Source organism: Hyla sarda, chromosome 7 (assembly GCF_029499605.1).
Source record: "Hyla sarda isolate aHylSar1 chromosome 7, aHylSar1.hap1, whole genome shotgun sequence".
NCBI lineage: Eukaryota > Metazoa > Chordata > Amphibia > Anura > Hylidae > Hyla > Hyla sarda.
In genome coordinates this window covers 12,342,879-12,360,540 of record NC_079195.1, presented here as the reverse complement: position 1 = coordinate 12,360,540, position 17,662 = coordinate 12,342,879, and the positions used below count along the sequence as shown (strand labels likewise).

General features: G+C 45.7%; 1 protein-coding gene across 1 annotated transcript; it reads left to right on the top strand.

Annotated features, from left to right (window-relative positions):
* Positions 1 to 2,308: 2,308 nt before the first annotated feature.
* On the top strand, positions 2,309 to 5,617 carry LOC130282009 (protein spinster homolog 1-like). The gene is made up of 2 exons (XM_056529834.1): positions 2,309 to 2,391; positions 4,020 to 5,617. The coding sequence occupies exon 2, from the start codon at positions 4,045 to 4,047 to the stop codon at positions 5,557 to 5,559; it is 1,515 nt and encodes a 504-aa protein (XP_056385809.1). The 5' UTR covers positions 2,309 to 2,391; positions 4,020 to 4,044; the 3' UTR covers positions 5,560 to 5,617.
* Positions 5,618 to 17,662: the final 12,045 nt, after the last annotated feature.

Genomic DNA, 17,662 nt, shown 5'->3' with positions numbered 1-17,662 from the left:
GTGTTCCTGCAGAGCATTTTACGTCCACATATGGGGTATGTCCGCACTCATGAGAAATTGTGTTACAAATTTTGGGGTCTTTTTTTCCTTGTGAAAAGGAAAAGTATGGGGCTACACCAGCATGTTAGTGTAAATTTTTTTTTTTTTTTTACACCAACAGGCTGGTGTAGAACCCAACTTTTCCTTTCTATATGGGGTAAAAGGAGAAAAAGCCCCCCAAACTTTGTAACACAGTTGCTCCCAAAAACGGAAATACCCCATATGTGACCCTAAACTGTTTCCTTGAAATGCGACAGGGCTCTGAAGTGAGAGAGCGCCATGTGCATTTGAGGCCTAAATTAGGGATTTGCATAAGGGTGGACATTGGGGTATTCTACACCAGTGATTCCCAAACAGGGTGCCTCCAGCTGTTGCTATACTTCCAGCATGCCTGGACAGTCAGTTTTCAACAGCTGGAGGCTCTATTTTGGAAACACTGCTGTACGAGACGTTTTTCATTTTTATTGGGGGGGACAGTGTAAGGGGGTGTACAGGTAGTGTTTTACCCTTTAATTTTTGTTAGTGTAGTGTAGTGTTTTTAGGGTACATTCTCACGGGCGGGGGTTTATGGTGAGTTTCCCGCTAGCAGTTTGAGCTGTGACGGGAAATTTGCCACAGCTTAAACTTGAAGCAGGAAACTCACTGTAAACCCGCCTGTGTGAATGTACCCTGACAGACTATGCATGCTGGGAGTTGTAGTTTTGCAGCAGCTGGAGGCACTGGTTGGAAAACCCGAGTTAGGTTCTGTTACCTAACTCAGTATTTTCCAACCAGTGTGCCTCCAGCTGTTGCAAAACTACAACTCCCAGCATGTACTGATGCTGGGAGTTGTAGTTATGCAACAGCTGGAGGCACGCAACTACAACTCCTAGCATGCCGAGACAGCCGTTTGCTGTTCATGCATGCTGGGAGTTGTAGTTTTGCAAGATCTAGAGGGCCACAGTTTAGATGCCACGGCACAGTGATCTCCAAACTGTACCTCTAAATCTTGCAAAACTACAAATACCAGCATAACCAAACAGCAAACGGCTGTCTGGGTATGCTGGGAGTTTTAGTTTTGCAACATCTGGAGGGCTGCAGATAAGAGACCACTGTATAGTGGTCTCCAAACTGTGGCCCTCCAGATGTTGCAAGGCAACAACTCACTTACTAGCTTCCGTTAGTAGCAGGATCGCCGGCCGCCGCCCGCTTTCAGTATGGGACCTTACAGTTCCCCCGCTCTTCCGGGACTACCGTAGGTGGGCAGAGCAGGACCGAACTTTAACCCCTTCCCCTGATCTGCTATTGGTTGGTCGCTTCTGACTGACCAATAGCAGGGAAAGGAGGGGTGGCACCCCTACCACCTCACTCCTATCCCTTCAGGGGGAATAGTGCTGTCTTGTCAGCCCCGATCCTCCTTATTTTCCTGGTCACCGGGTCACTGGAGACCCGTTTTACCCGGGATCTTCGCAGATCGCGATCGCTGACATGGGGGGGGGGGGGGTGGTCCCAGGATACCCTTGGTCCTAGTGGGGTTAAAACGTCAAAAGATTAAAATACATAAACTAAGAAGACACTGAAGTACGGGGATATACAAGGCAGGCCTGGAGTAATATTTTTCTAAAAGATGTTTTTATGTACTTGATATATATATATTTCCAAGGAAAATGCTGCGGCACTCAAGGTATGGGGAAAAAATGAAAACTATTTATTCATCCCAAATGTGGAAAGAGCGACGTTTCGATGGTCTCACACCATCATTATCAAGGGGCTTCATAATGATGTGTGAGACCCTCAAAACGTTGCTTTTTCCACATTTGGGATGAATAAATAGTTTTCATTTTTTCACCATCCCTTGAGTGCCGCAGCATTTTCCTTGGAACTATATATATATATATATATATATACACAAATCAACAAAAATGTGCAGTATCTTCTAATACCTTTTTATTGGACTAACAGAATGTTGTAGAGAAGCTTTCAGGATTCCGCCCTATATCAAGTCCAATAGTCAAGGACTAATGATCAAAGGACTTGATAAATTATCAGGGAGGAATCCCGAAAGCTTCTCTACAACATTCTGTTAGTCCAATAAAAAAGGTTATTACAATCTGCATCACTGGACTAATACGGCTCCTCACATTTACTATATATATATATACACATACCTGAAGATGGTTTAGAACCCTGTGATGTCACACATGCTTGTGATGATGTCACCGTAAGCTGTACAAGGAGGTGCGCGCCGGCTGCAGTCTCTTCAGTGTGTTTTGCATTCACAACCTGAGGTGCAAAGTGTTTCTTAGAGAGTTTCTATTTGCGATAGAGAATTCGAGATTTTGACCGTTCCTTGTCTGAAGAGAGAACCACAAGGTAAGTCTCAGCCTCTTCTATTCATATATACACAGGGCTTTTTGTTTGTCAGGGTTTTTTTGTTGTTTTTTTTTTTTTAGCAAAAAAAAAACAAGAAATGAATTTCCAAAAGAAATAAGAAAAGTTATATTCCTCATAATATTGTGACAATACTTGGCTCAGGCATTAAACATAATAAAACGCACAGATAGTATCATGACCAGAGCAGTGCTAAAATGCAATTGTGCCCAAAAAAGCCCCAAAGAAAATGAGTCCTAATTCATGAAGTTCTAAAAGATATAAATCTATGAGAAAGATTTGGTGGTGAAGTAAAAGAATGACAGAAAGATTAGGGCAGAAATATAATAGTATATAATAGTATTCTGTGTGTACTAACAATAGAAATACTCCGGGTACTCCGAAAGGGGAAATGTTCAAATCAACTAGTGGCAGAAAGTCATATAGGGGGACGGATAGATCCCAATGAGGTGGGGTAGGTTCATTATTAGTAAATGTATATAGCAGGATAGATCCCAATGAGGTGGGGTAGGTTCATTAATAGTAAATGTATATAGCAGGATAGCCCAATTGTATCTACAGTATGAACTTCCCATGGCCCAATGACCATACAGCAAAGCCCTTATAATCCGCCATTACTAGGACCGGACAGGTTCAGGGTTATCAGATATTAATAGGACCGGACAGGTTCAGGGTTATCAGATATTACTAGGACCGGACAGGTTCAGAGTTATCAGATATTACTAGGACCGGACAGGTTCAGGGTTATCAGATATTACTAGGACCGGACAGGTTCAGGGTTATCAGATATTACTAGGACCGGACAGGTTCAGGGTTATCAGATATTACTAGGACCGGACAGGTTCAGGGTTATCAGATATTACTAGGACCGGACAGGTTCAGGGTTATCAGATATTACTAGGACCGGACAGGTTCAGGGTTATCAGATATTACTAGGACCGGACAGGTTCAGGATTATCAGATATTACTAGGACCGGACAGGTTCAGGGTTATCAGATATTACTAGGACTGGACAGGTTCAGGGTTATCTGATATTACTAGGACCGGACAGGTTCAGGGTTATCAGATATTACTAGGACCGGACAGGTTCAGGGTTATCAGATATTACTAGGACCGGACGGGTTCAGGGTTATCAGATATTACTAGGACCGGACGGGTTCAGGGTTATCAGATATTACTAGGACCGGACAGGTTCAGGGTTATCAGATATTACTGGGATCGGACAGGTTCAGGGTTATTAGATATTACTAGGACCGGACAGGTTCAGGGTTATTAGATATTACTAGGACCGGACAGGTTCAGGGTTATCTGATATTACTAGGACCGGACAGGTTCAGGGTTATCAGATATTACTAGGACCGGACAGGTTCAGGGTTATCAGATATTACTAGGACCGGACAGGTTCAGGGTTATCAGACATTGGTGACCTCAGGGAAGACGTCTCCATATAAAACACTTATAGAGAAGCGTCTTCTTCTGAGGCTGCGATGGTCTTAGTGTTATCTTGTGGTTCTGTGCTGGACATTTCTGCTCTGTATGAAGGATCTATTGTATAATGACAGGAATGATGACATGTTGTCTAATGTGTTCACTTATCTCTCTCTCTCTAGTGTTTTCAGGCTCTGACCTGTGACCATGGCCTCTCTACAAGACCCATTGCTGAAGGAGGAGGAAGAAGCAATGGAGGACCATAGTGATATGGATGTAGAAAAGGGCGATATCCCTGAGAGGCAGAACCTGCCATCTCTAAGCGTGATGTCCACCGCACGTTCCATCATCACCGTAGTGATCCTCGCCTTTGTTAATTTGCTCATCTATGCAAATCGCTCCAGCGTGGCGGGGGTGCTGCCTTATATACAGAAAGCATATGACACCAATGCTAGTCTGTCCGGCTTATTGAATACATTGTTCATTGGAAGCTACGTGCTGGTCGCACCAATTGCCGGATATTTGGGCGACCACTGTAATAAGAAATATACTGTTTGCGCAGGAGTCATCGTTTGGCTGAGCATGACACTTACCCTGTCATTCATCCCTGACGGGTACTTCCTGCTCTTCCTGCTGACGAGTGGACTGGTGGGAGCCGGAGAGGCAACTTTCTGCACCATCGCCCCCTCCATCATTGCAGACCTTTTTACAAGTGACCAGCGGACCCGCATGCTGAACGTGTTTTACTCCGTCATACCTGTAGGCTGCGGACTAGGATACATCATCGGGCCCAAAGTGACTGATGCAGCAAGGGGCGATTGGCACTGGGCGTTTCGGGTCACCCCTGGCCTGGGCCTCATAGCTGTGGCTTTGATGATTTTGGTCACAAAGGAGCTTCCAAGAACGACTACAAACGGGAAGAAGAACAACAAATCCCAGAAGTTTGCCAAATGGGCGACAGATCTGAAAAAACTATTTAAAAATCGAAGCTTCATGTTAACCACCATGGGATCGACGGCTGTATCCTTCATAGTGGGAGCCATAGGTGTATGGGGTCCGTCATACCTGACCCACGCACGAACACTCCTACAAGAGAAGGACCCTTGCCGCACTGAACCATGTGACTATCACGACATCCTAATATTTGGTGTGGTTACAGTCGTTTCCGGCATTCTGGGAGTTGTAGCAGGGTCGGAGATAAGTAAAAGATATCGCAAATCCAACCCACGGGCCGACCCGCTTGTGTGTGGCTGCGCGATGATGCTCTCCGCCCCTTTTCTTCTGTTGGCATTGACTTTTGGCAACATCAGCCTCGTTGCCACCAACATCTTCATCTTCATCGGAGAGACGCTTCTGTCAGTAAATTTCACCCTCATATCTGACATTATACTAAAAGTAGTAACTCCGTGGAGGAGATCTTCAGCTCTGGCCGTGCAGATGACAATCTATCACCTCCTAGGTGACGCCGGCAGCCCGTACCTCATCGGCCTGATATCTGACACCTACGAACGAGGATATGCCAAATCCCCTCTTCTGAAATACCGCAGCCTGGAGTATGCCCTCATGACCTCCACCATAATGGCAGTCATCGGAGGGGCCTTCTTCATGGCCACGGCCCTATATATAGAGAGGGACGAAAAAGAAGCAGAGATGGAATCAGAACCTCCGTCATCCTCCTCCTCCTCACTGCTTCCTGCCGATGAGGACCGCGCTTCAGACTGAGGAAAAGTCATTGCTAACCTTTATCTCGTTTACTTCATTAAAAAAAAAAATGAAGAAAAAAATTGCTGCATTTGTTCTATGTTCCACTTTACCCCTTAAAAATTTTCTCTACCGACCCAACTGTGTCCAAACCCCAAAAGAACAATGTAAATCTCCTCCCAAGACCTTAAACAGACTATTAATAACAAGAGGGATATATATATGAGTGTGTATGTACATGTGTGTATGTGTTTGTGTATATGTGCGAATGTATATGTGTGTATGTGTTTGTGTGCATGTGTATGTATGTGTGTATGTGTATGTGTTTGTGTGTATATGTATGTATATGTGTATGTGTGTGTGTGTTTGTGTGTATATGTGTGTATGTGTTTGTGTATGTACATGTGTGTATGTGTTTGTGTATATGTGCATGTGTATATGTGTGTATGTGTTTGTGTATAAGTGTTTGTGTATATGTGTTTGTGTATATGTGTTTGTGTATGTACATGTGTGTATGTGTTTGTGTGTATATGTGTGTATGTGTTTGTGTGTATATGTGTTTGTGTGTATATGTGTTTGTGTATATGTGTTTGTGTATGTACATGTGTGTATGTGTTTGTGTTTGTGTGTACATGTGTGTATGTGTTTGTGTGTATATGTGTGTATGTGTTTGTACGTATATGTGTGTATGTGTATGTATATGTGTGTATGTGTTTGTGTGTATATGTATGTATGTGTGTATGTGTTTGTGTGTATATGTATGTATATGTGTATGTGTTTGTGTGTATATGTATGTATATGTGTATGTGTGTATGTGTTTGTGTGTATATGTGTGTATGTGTTTGTGTATGTACATGTGTGTATGTGTTTGTGTATGTACATGTGTGTATGTGTTTGTGTATATGTGCATGTGTATATGTGTGTATGTGTTTGTGTATATGTGTTTGTGTATATGTGTTTGTGTATATGTGTTTGTGTATATGTGTTTGTGTATGTACATGTGTGTATGTGTTTGTGTGTATATGTGTTTGTGTATGTACATGTGTGTATGTGTTTGTATGTACATGTGTGTATGTGTTTGTGTGTATATGTGTGTATGTGTTTGTGTGTATATGTGTTTGTGTATGTACATGTGTGTATGTGTTTGTGTATATGTGCATGTGTATATGTGTGTATGTGTTTGTGTATATGTGTTTGTGTATATGTGTTTGTGTATATGTGTTTGTGTATGTACATGTGTGTATGTGTTTGTGTGTATATGTGTTTGTGTATGTACATGTGTGTATGTGTTTGTATGTACATGTGTGTATGTGTTTGTGTGTATATGTGTGTATGTGTTTGTGTGTATATGTGTTTGTGTATGTACATGTGTGTATGTGTTTGTGTATATGTGCATGTGTATATGTGTGTATGTGTTTGTGTATATGTGTTTGTGTATATGTGTTTGTGTATATGTGTTTGTGTATGTACATGTGTGTATGTGTTTGTATGTACATGTGTGTATGTGTTTGTGTGTACATGTGTGTATGTGTTTGTGTGTATATGTGTTTGTGTATGTACATGTGTGTATGTGTTTGTGTGTATATGTGTGTATGTGTTTGTATGTATATGTGTGTATGTGTATGTATATGTGTGTATGTGTTTGTGTGTATATGTATGTATGTGTGTATGTGTATGTGTTTGTGTGTATATGTATGTATATGTGTATGTGTTTGTGTGTATATGTATGTATATGTGTATGTGTGTATGTGTTTGTGTGTATATGTGTGTATGTGTTTGTGTATGTACATGTGTGTATGTGTTTGTGTATATGTGCATGTGTATATGTGTGTATGTGTTTGTGTATATGTGTTTGTGTATATGTGTTTGTGTATATGTGTTTGTGTATGTACATGTGTGTATGTGTTTGTGTGTATATGTGTTTGTGTGTATATGTGTTTGTGTATATGTGTTTGTGTATGTACATGTGTGTATGTGTTTGTATGTACATGTGTGTATGTGTTTGTATGTACATGTGTGTATGTGTTTGTATGTACATGTGTGTATATGTGTTTGTGTATATGTGTGTATGTGTTTGTGTGTATATGTGTGTATGTGTATGTGTGTATATGTGTGTATGTGTTTGTGTATGTACATGTGTGTATGTGTATGTGTGTATATGTGTGTATGTGTATGTGTGTATATGTGTGTATGTGTTTGTGTGTATATGTGTGTATGTGTTTGTGTGTATATGTGTTTGTGTATATGTGTGTATGTGTGTGTATTAGGGCTGCACGATATGTGTGATTCTGTTTATGGGGGTAAATATTGTGATTTCGACATTATAAACAAATGGTGAAATTCCCCCTATTTAATGTCCAATCCCCCTACTTTATATCGCCATCTGGATATGAAATGGGGAGAAATTAGCTTAAAGGGGTCCTCTGCCCCTAGACATGTTATCTCCTCTCCAAAGAATCAGGGATGTCTGATCTAGGAGTAGCCGGCCCCTAGTACACAGCCGTCACGCCTCCTCCCATAGACATGAATGGAGGGGGTGTGGTGGCTGTGATCGCCAGTGATCTGGCATGGAGTGGAATTCGCTCCGTCCACCGGATGACTGGGGGGCTGCGGTGGAGATCGCAGGTGTCCCCAGCAGCCGGACCCCCATGATCAGACATGTTATTCCCTATCCTTTGTATAGGAGATAATGTCTAGCGGTGGAGTACCTGCCCGGTCTAGTGTAGTCTCCACCCGTTCCGGTGTTGTTGCGTTGCTCTATGGTGCAGCACAGCCACATAGGTGGGAGGAGGAAGGGAGGAGGGGTGTAGTTTTTTCCTCCTCACCTTCTCATAGCCAGAACACTTTTATACTTTTTAATGACATCTCTCATTTTAAGACCAAATAAATCTAAAGTGAAACAAAAGATAATTTTTAACAATATAATTTGGCGGAGAAATTGGAAAAAAGGCAATTTAGCAACTTTTTTTTTTTTTTTGGGGGGGGGGGGTGGATTCCAGGCAGTGCACTTTTTGATAAAAAATGACATTATCTTTATTCTTTATTCTGATTTTATGTACTACCTAAAAAAGTTATCTTTTTGTGAAAAAATAAATGTGTATGATTAAAATTGTGCTCTTCTGACCCCATAATACTTATTTTTCTACATCAAGGGATGTTTGAGGCTCATTTTTTGCTCTGTGATCTGCAGTTTTTATCGGTGCCATTTTTGTTTTTATGGGACTTTTTTTTTTACCACTTTTTAATATATATTTTTTTTAACATTTACGCCATTGACCGTGTGGTTTCATTAATGTTGAATTTTAACTCCATAAGACGCGGGGCGAACCTGTACACCTTGCGCCCGCTCCTCTTACATGACACAGGCTCAGGAGCTGACCCTGTGTCATAGTGGGGTGGTCCCGGCGGCTAACAGCCGCTAAGACCCGTGTCTAATGCTGGACATCACCGATTGCGGTGATGCCCAGCATTAACCCCTTAGACACCGCAATCAACTTTGAAATAAAAGTAATACAGTCCTGACAGCTCAGCAGAGCCAATGTGGACCATTGGGGTAAAACCGCGGTGTCCCGGTCATCTGAGAGGATGGTGGGAGGGCCCTTACCTGCCTCCTGGCCGTCCGATCAATGATCTGATGCTCCAGCCATGGCAGGTGGAAGCAGCAGAGCACCAATAACACTGATCAATGCTATGCTATGGCATAGCATTGAACAGTGTATGCAATCCAAATAGTGTAAAAAAAAGTTAATAAAGTGAATCAACCCCTTACCTAATAAAAGTTTGAATCACCTCCCTTTTTCCATAAAAAAAAAATATATGTAAAGAAAATTAAAGGGGTACTCAGGTGGGAAAAAAAATCTAAATAAACTGGTTCCAGTAAATTAAACAGATTTGTAAATTACTTCTATTTAAAAAATCTTAATCGTTCCAGTACTTATCAGCTGCTGTATGCTCCAGAGGAAGTTGAGTTGTTCTTTTCGGTCTGACCACAGTGCTCTCTGCTGATACCTCTGTCCATGTCGGGAACTGTCCAGAGCAGGATAGTTTTGCTATGGGGATTTGCTTCTACTCTGGACAGTTCCTGACATGGACAGAGGTGGCAGGAGAGAGCACTGTGGTCAGACAGAAAATAATTACACAAATTCCTTTGGAGCATACAGCAGCTGATAAGTACTGGAAGGATTAATATTTGTTTAGTAGAAGTAATTTACAAATCTCTTTAATTTTCTGGCACCAGTTGATATGAAAAAAAATGATTTCCACCAGAGTTCCTCTTTAAACATAAACATATGTGGTATTGGCTTATACATAAAAAAATATCAAAGTCCAAAATTGCATATTTATACTTTGCATTCCATAAAAAAAATTACAAAACAACGATCAAAAAGTCCCATCAAAACAAAAGTTGTAGTGATAAAGACAACAGATCACGGCGCAAAAGATGAGCCTTCACATAGCCCAAATGGAAAAAAGTGGGTGGGTTAAACTTATTAAACTTATTAAACTTATTGGCTTATTAACATTGATTACCTTTTATTTTTCCTTTTTTTTTTTTACATTTTTTTAGTCCCCATAGGGCAGTGTTTTCCAAACAGTTTGTCTCCAGTTGCATAATTGGGAGTTGGGGTTTTGCAACAGCTGGAGGCACCCTGTTTGGGAAACACTGCTATGGGGACTACTACTTGCAATCTTGTGATTGCAGACACTGATCAATGCTATGCCAAAATCAGCTAGCGCTAACTCCCAATTATTACCCCGGTACCCACCGCCACAGGGGTGCCGGGAAGAGCCAGTACCTACAGGCCCGGAGCGTCAAAAATGGCGCTCCTGGGCCTAGGCGGTAACAGGCTGGCGTTATTTATGCTGGGGAGGGCCAGTAACAATGGTCCTCGCCAACCCTGGTAACATCAGGCTGTTGCTGCTTGGTTGGCATCTGGCTGATACTGAAAATAGGGGGAACCCTATGCGTTTTTTTTTTTTTTATAAATAAATAAAAAAAAAAGTGTGTGGTTCCCTCATTTTTTCAGTATCAGCCAGATACCAACCAAGCAGCAACAGCCTGATGTTACCAGGGTTGGCGAGGACCATTGTTACTGACCCTCCCCAGCATAAATAACGCCAGCCTGTTACCGCCTAGGCCCAGGAGCGCCATTTTTGACACTGCAATGACACACGCCATTTTTGACCTTTTGATACCGGCTCTTCCCGGCACCCCTGTGGCGGTGAGTACCAGGGTAATAATTGGGGGCAAACGCTAAGCCCCGGCTTAGTAATGGATTCTGTCTATCAGACGCCTTCCACTACTAAGCCTGAAAATTCAATTATAAAAAACACAACACATTGAAAAAATATAATTTATTTTAAAAAAAACTCCCCTCACCTATTCTCCAGTGTTCCTCCATGCTGCCTCACCTATTCTCCAGTGTTCCTCCATGCTCCCTCACCTATTCTCCAGTGTTCCTCCATGCTCCCTCACCTATTCTCCAGTGTTCCTCCATGCTGCCTCACCTATTCTCCAGTGTTCCTCCATGCTCCCTCACCTATTTTCCAGTGTCCCTCCATGCTCCCTCACCTATTCTCCAGTGTTCCTCAATGCTGCCTCACCTATTCTCCAGTGTCCCTCCATCCTCCCTCACCTATTCTCCAGTGTTCCTCCATCCTCCCTCACCTATTCTCCAGTGTTCCTCCATGCTGCCTCACCTATTCTCCAGTGTTTCTCCATGCTGCCTCACCTATTCTCCAGTGTTCCTCCATGCAGCCTCACCTATTCTCCAGTGTTCCTCCATGCTGCCTCACCTATTCTCCAGTGTTTCTCCATGCTGCCTCACCTATTCTCCAGTGTCCCTCCATGCTCCCTCACCTATTCTCCAGTGTTCATCCATGCTGCCTCACCTATTCTCCAGTGTCCCTCTGTGCTCCCTCACCTATTCTCCAGTGTTCCTCCATGCTGCCTCACCTATTCTCCAGTGTTCCTCCATGCAGCCTCACCTATTCTCTAGTGTCCCTCCATCCTCTCTCACCAATTTTCCATTGTCCCTCCATGCTCCCTCACCTATTCTCCAGTGTTCCTCCATGCTGCCTCACCTATTCTCCAGTGTTCCTCCATGCTGCCTCACCTATTCTCCAGTGTTACTCCATGCTCCCTCACCTATTCTCCAGTGTTCCTCCATGCTCCCTCACCTATTCTCCAGTGTTCCTCCATGCAGCCTCACCTATTCTCCAGTGTTCCTCCATGCTCCCTCACCTATTCTCCAGTTTTCCACCATGCTGCCTCACCTATTCTCCAGTGTTCCTCCATGCTGCCTCACCTATTCTCCAGTGTTACTCCATGCTCCCTCACCTATTCCCCGGTGTTCCTCCATGCTCCCTCACCTATTCTCCGGTGTTCCTCCATGCTGCCTCACCTATTCTCCAGTGTCCCTCCATGCTCCCTCACCTATTCTCCAGTGTTCCTCCATGCTCCCTCACCTATTCTCCAGTGTTCCTCCATGCTCCCTCACCTATTCTCCAGTGTCCCTCCGTGCTCCCTCACCTATTCTCCAGTGTTCCTCCATGCTCCCTCACCTATTCTCAAGTGTTCCTCCATACAGCCTCACCTATTCTCCAGTGTTCCTCCATGCTACCTCACCTATTCTCCAGTGTCCCTCCATGCTCCCTCACCTATTCTCCAGTGTTCCTCCATCCTCCCTCACCTATTCTCCAGTGTTCCTCCATGCTACCTCACCTATTCTCCAGTGTCCCTCCATGCTCCCTCACCTATTCTCCAGTGTTCCTCCATGCTCCCTCACCTATTCTCCAGTGTTCCTCCATGCTCCCTCACCTATTCTCCAGTGTCCCTCCGTGCTCCCTCACCTATTCTCCAGTGTTCCTCCATGCTCCCTCACCTATTCTCAAGTGTTCCTCCATACAGCCTCACCTATTCTCCAGTGTTCCTCCATCCTCCCTCACCTATTCTCCAGTGTTCCTCCATCCTCCCTCACCTATTCTCCAGTGTTCCTCCATGCTACCTCACCTATTCTCCAGTGTCCCTCCATGCTCCCTCACCTATTCTCCAGTGTCCCTCCATGCTGCCTCACCTATTCTCCAGTGTTCCTCCATGCTGTCTCACCTATTCTCCAGTGTTCCTCCATGCTGCCTCACCAATTCCCCAGTGTTCCTCCATGCTCCCTCACCGATTCTCCAGTGTTCCTCCATGCTGCCTCACCTATTCTCCAGTGTTCCTCCATGCTGCCTCACCTATTCTCCAGTGTTCCTCCATGCTCCCTCACCTATTCTCCAGTGTTCCTCCATGCTGCCTCACCTATTCTCCAGTGTTCCTCCATGCTCCCTCACCTATTCTCCAGTGTTCCTCCATGCTCCCTCACCTATTCTCCAGTGTTCCTCCATGCTGCCTCACCTATTCTCCAGTGTTCCTCCATGCTGCCTCACCTATTCTCCAGTGTTCCTCCATGCTGCCTCACCTATTCTCCAGTGTCCCTCCATGCTGCCTCACCTATTCTCCAGTGTCCCTCCATGCTGCCTCACCTATTCTCCAGTGTTCCTCCATGCTCCCTCACCTATTCTCCAGTGTTCCTCCATGCTCCCTCACCTATTCTCCAGTGTTCCTCCATGCTCCCTCACCTATTCTCCAGTGTTCCTCCATGCTGCCTCACCTATTCTCCAGTGTTCCTCCATGCTCCCTCACCTATTCTCCAGTGTTCCTCCATGCTCCCTCACCTATTCTCCAGTGTTCCTCCATGCTCCCTCACCTATTCTCCAGTGTTCCTCCATGCTCCATCACCTATTCTCCAGTGTTCCTCCATGCTCCCTCACCTATTCTCCAGTGTTCCTCCATGCTGCCTCACCTATTCTCCAGTGTTCCTCCATGCTCCCTCACCTATTCTCCAGTGTTCCTCCATGCTCCCTCACCTATTCTCCAGTGTTCCTCCATGCTGCCTCACCTATTCTCCAGTGTTCCTCCATGCTCCCTCACCTATTCTCCAGTGTTCCTCCATCCTCCCTCACCTATTCTCCAGTGTTCTTCCATGCTGCCTCACCTATTCTCCAGTGTTCCTCCATGCTCCCTCACCTATTCTCCAGTGTTCCTCCATGCTGCCTCAGCTATTCTCCAGTGTTCCTCCATGCTCCCTCACCTATTCTCCAGTGTTCCTCCATGCTCCCTCACCTATTCTCCAGTGTTCCTCCATGCTGCCTCACCTATTCTCCAGTGTTCCTCCATGCTGCCTCACCTATTCTCCAGTGTTCCTCCATGCTCCCTCACCTATTCTCCAGTGTTCCTCCATGCTGCCTCACCTATTCTCCAGTGTTCCTCCATGCTCCCTCACCTATTCTCCAGTGTTCCTCCATGCTGCCTCACCTATTCTCCAGTGTTCCTCCATGCTGCCTCACCTATTCTCCAGTGTCCCTCTATCCTCCCTCACCTATTCTCCAGTGTTCCTCCATGCTGCCTCACCTATTCTCCAGTGTTCCTCCATGCTCCCTCACCTATTCTCCAGTGTTCCTCCATGCTGCCTCACCTATTCTCCAGTGTCCCTCCATGCTCCCTCACCTATTCTCCAGTTTTCCACCATGCTGACTCACCTATTCTCCAGTGTTCCTCCATGCTGCCTCACCTATTCTCCAGTGTTACTCCATGCTCCCTCACCTATTCTCCAGTGTTCCTCCATGCTCCCTCACCTATTCTCCGGTGTTCCTCCATGCTGCCTCACCTATTCTCCAGTGTCCCTCCATGCTCCCTCACCTATTCTCCAGTGTTCCTCCATGCTCCCTCACCTATTCTCCAGTGTTCCTCCATGCTCCCTCACCTATTCTCCAGTGTCCCTCCGTGCTCCCTCACCTATTCTCCAGTGTTCCTCCATGCTCCCTCACCTATTCTCAAGTATTCCTCCATACAGCCTCACCTATTCTCCAGTTTTCCTCCATCCTCCCTCACCTATTCTCCAGTGTTCCTCCATGCTACCTCACCTATTCTCCAGTGTCCCTCCATGCTCCCTCACCTATTCTCCAGTGTCCCTCCATGCTGCCTCACCTATTCTCCAGTGTTCCTCCATGCTCCCTCACCTATTCTCCAGTGTTCCTCCATGCTCCCTCACCTATTCTCCAGTGTCCCTCCATGCTGTCTCACCTATTCTCCAGTGTTCCTCCATGCTGCCTCACCTATTCCCCAGTGTTCCTCCATGCTCCCTCACCGATTCTCCAGTGTTCCTCCATGCTGCCTCACCTATTCTCCAGTGTTCCTCCATGCTGCCTCACCTATTCTCCAGTGTTCCTCCATGCTGCCTCACCTATTCTCCAGTGTTCCTCCATGCTCCCTCGCCTATTCTCCAGTGTTCCTCCATGCTGCCTCACCTATTCTCCAGTGTTCCTCCATGCTCCCTCACCTATTCTCCAGTGTTCCTCCATGCTGCCTCACCTATTCTCCAGTGTCCCTCTATCCTCCCTCACCTATTCTCCAGTGTTCCTCCATGCTGCCTCACCTATTCTCCAGTGTTACTCCATGCTCCCTCACCTATTCTCCAGTGTTCCTCCATGCTGCCTCACCTATTCTCCAGTGTTCCTCCATGCTCCCTGACCTATTCTCCAGTGTTCCTCCATGCTCCCTCACCTATTCTCCAGTGTCCCTCCATGCTCCCTCACTTATTCTCCAGTGTTCCTCCATGCTGCCTCACCTATTCTCCAGTGTCCCTCCATGCTGCCTCACCTATTCTCCAGTGTCCCTCCATGCTGCCTCACCTATTCTCCAGTGTCCCTCTATCCTCCCTCACCTATTCTCCAGTGTTCCTCCATGCTGCCTCACCTATTCTCCAGTGTTCCTCCATGCTCCCTCACCTATTCTCCAGTGTTCCTCCATGCTGCCTCACCTATTCTCCAGTGTCCCTCCATGCTCCCTCACCTATTCTCCAGTTTTCCACCATGCTGACTCACCTATTCTCCAGTGTTCCTCCATGCTGCCTCACCTATTCTCCAGTGTTACTCCATGCTCCCTCACCTATTCTCCAGTGTTCCTCCATGCTCCCTCACCTATTCTCCGGTGTTCCTCCATGCTGCCTCACCTATTCTCCAGTGTCCCTCCATGCTCCCTCACCTATTCTCCAGTGTTCCTCCATGCTCCCTCACCTATTCTCCAGTGTTCCTCCATGCTCCCTCACCTATTCTCCAGTGTCCCTCCGTGCTCCCTCACCTATTCTCCAGTGTTCCTCCATGCTCCCTCACCTATTCTCAAGTATTCCTCCATACAGCCTCACCTATTCTCCAGTTTTCCTCCATCCTCCCTCACCTATTCTCCAGTGTTCCTCCATGCTACCTCACCTATTCTCCAGTGTCCCTCCATGCTCCCTCACCTATTCTCCAGTGTCCCTCCATGCTGCCTCACCTATTCTCCAGTGTTCCTCCACGCTGTCTCACCTATTCTCCAGTGTTCCTCCATGCTGCCTCACCTATTCCCCAGTGTTCCTCCATGCTCCCTCACCGATTCTCCAGTGTTCCTCCATGCTGCCTCACCTATTCTCCAGTGTTCCTCCATGCTGCCTCACCTATTCTCCAGTGTTCCTCCATGCTGCCTCACCTATTCTCCAGTGTTCCTCCATGCTCCCTCGCCTATTCTCCAGTGTTCCTCCATGCTGCCTCACCTATTCTCCAGTGTTCCTCCATGCTCCCTCACCTATTCTCCAGTGTTCCTCCATGCTGCCTCACCTATTCTCCAGTGTCCCTCTATCCTCCCTCACCTATTCTCCAGTGTTCCTCCATGCTGCCTCACCTATTCTCCAGTGTTACTCCATGCTCCCTCACCTATTCTCCAGTGTTCCTCCATGCTGCCTCACCTATTCTCCAGTGTTCCTCCATGCTCCCTCACCTATTCTCCAGTGTTCCTCCATGCTGCCTCACCTATTCTCCAGTGTTCCTCCATGCTCCCTCACCTATTCTCCAGTGTCCCTCCATGCTCCCTCACTTATTCTCCAGTGTTCCTCCATGCTCCCTCACCTATTCTCCAGTGTTCCTCCATGCTGCCTCACCTATTCTCCAGTGTTACTCCATGCTCCCTCACCTATTCTCCAGTGTTCCTCCATGCTGCCTCACCTATTCTCCAGTGTTCCTCCATGCTCCCTCACCTATTCTCCAGTGTTCCTCCATGCTGCCTCACCTATTCTCCAGTGTTCCTCCATGCTCCCTCACCTATTCTCCAGTGTCCCTCCATGCTCCCTCACTTATTCTCCAGTGTTCCTCCATGCTCCCTCACCTATTCTCCAGTGTTCCTCCATGCTCTCCTTCTTATGATCCAGCAGCCTGGCTCTCCTACATCCTTAGCTCCTGCCAGACCTGGCCTGCAGCCACCTGGACCTCTCCGTTGCTCTCTGCCGCGCTGTCTTCTCCCCCTTCGGTGGCCGGTCCTAATTTAGTCCGTAGATTTTCCAGGGAATAGGCTGTGGTGATGCCTATGGGATCAGGATATATAGTAGTTATACTACTACCCTCCAGCTCTATCTGTATACTGCTGCTATCTCTATGGGATCAGGATATATAGTAGTTATACACCTCCATCCACCTCTATCTGTATACTGCTGTTGGTATCTCTGAGATCAGGATATATAATAGTTATACACCTCTGCTCCAGCTCTATCTGTATACTGCTGCTATCTCTATGGGATCAGGATATGTAGTAGTTATACCACTGCACCTCTATCTGTATACTGCTGTTGATATCTCTGAGATCAGGATATATAGTAGTTATACACTTCCCCTCCAGCTATATCTGTATACTGCTGCTGCTTTCTCTATGGGATCTGGATATATAGTAGCTATACACCTCTACTCCAGCTCTATCTGTATACTGCTGCTATCTCTATGGGATCAGTATATATATAGTATTTATATACCTTGCCTAAAATAATAACACTTATATAAAGCGTACCTGCCATATTACAGAAATAAATACTTCTATATAGTACGCACCAGATCATGCAGATTCTTTACATGTTTATTATGTGTCTGTCTCCTGTATTTGGCTCAAAAATCCCTCTGTTATGCTGCTCTGACATCCACTGCTCAGAAAGGGGCGTGTCCAAGCTAAGTACTGAGCCCGCCCTCACTCACCATGAATTAATTTCCTCCCTGAGTCTGCTGTGCT

Coding starts and splice junctions, on each gene's coding strand:
- LOC130282009 (XM_056529834.1), top strand. CDS start 4,045: ATGGCCTCTCTACAAGACCCATTGCTGAAGGAGGAGGAAGAAGCAATG.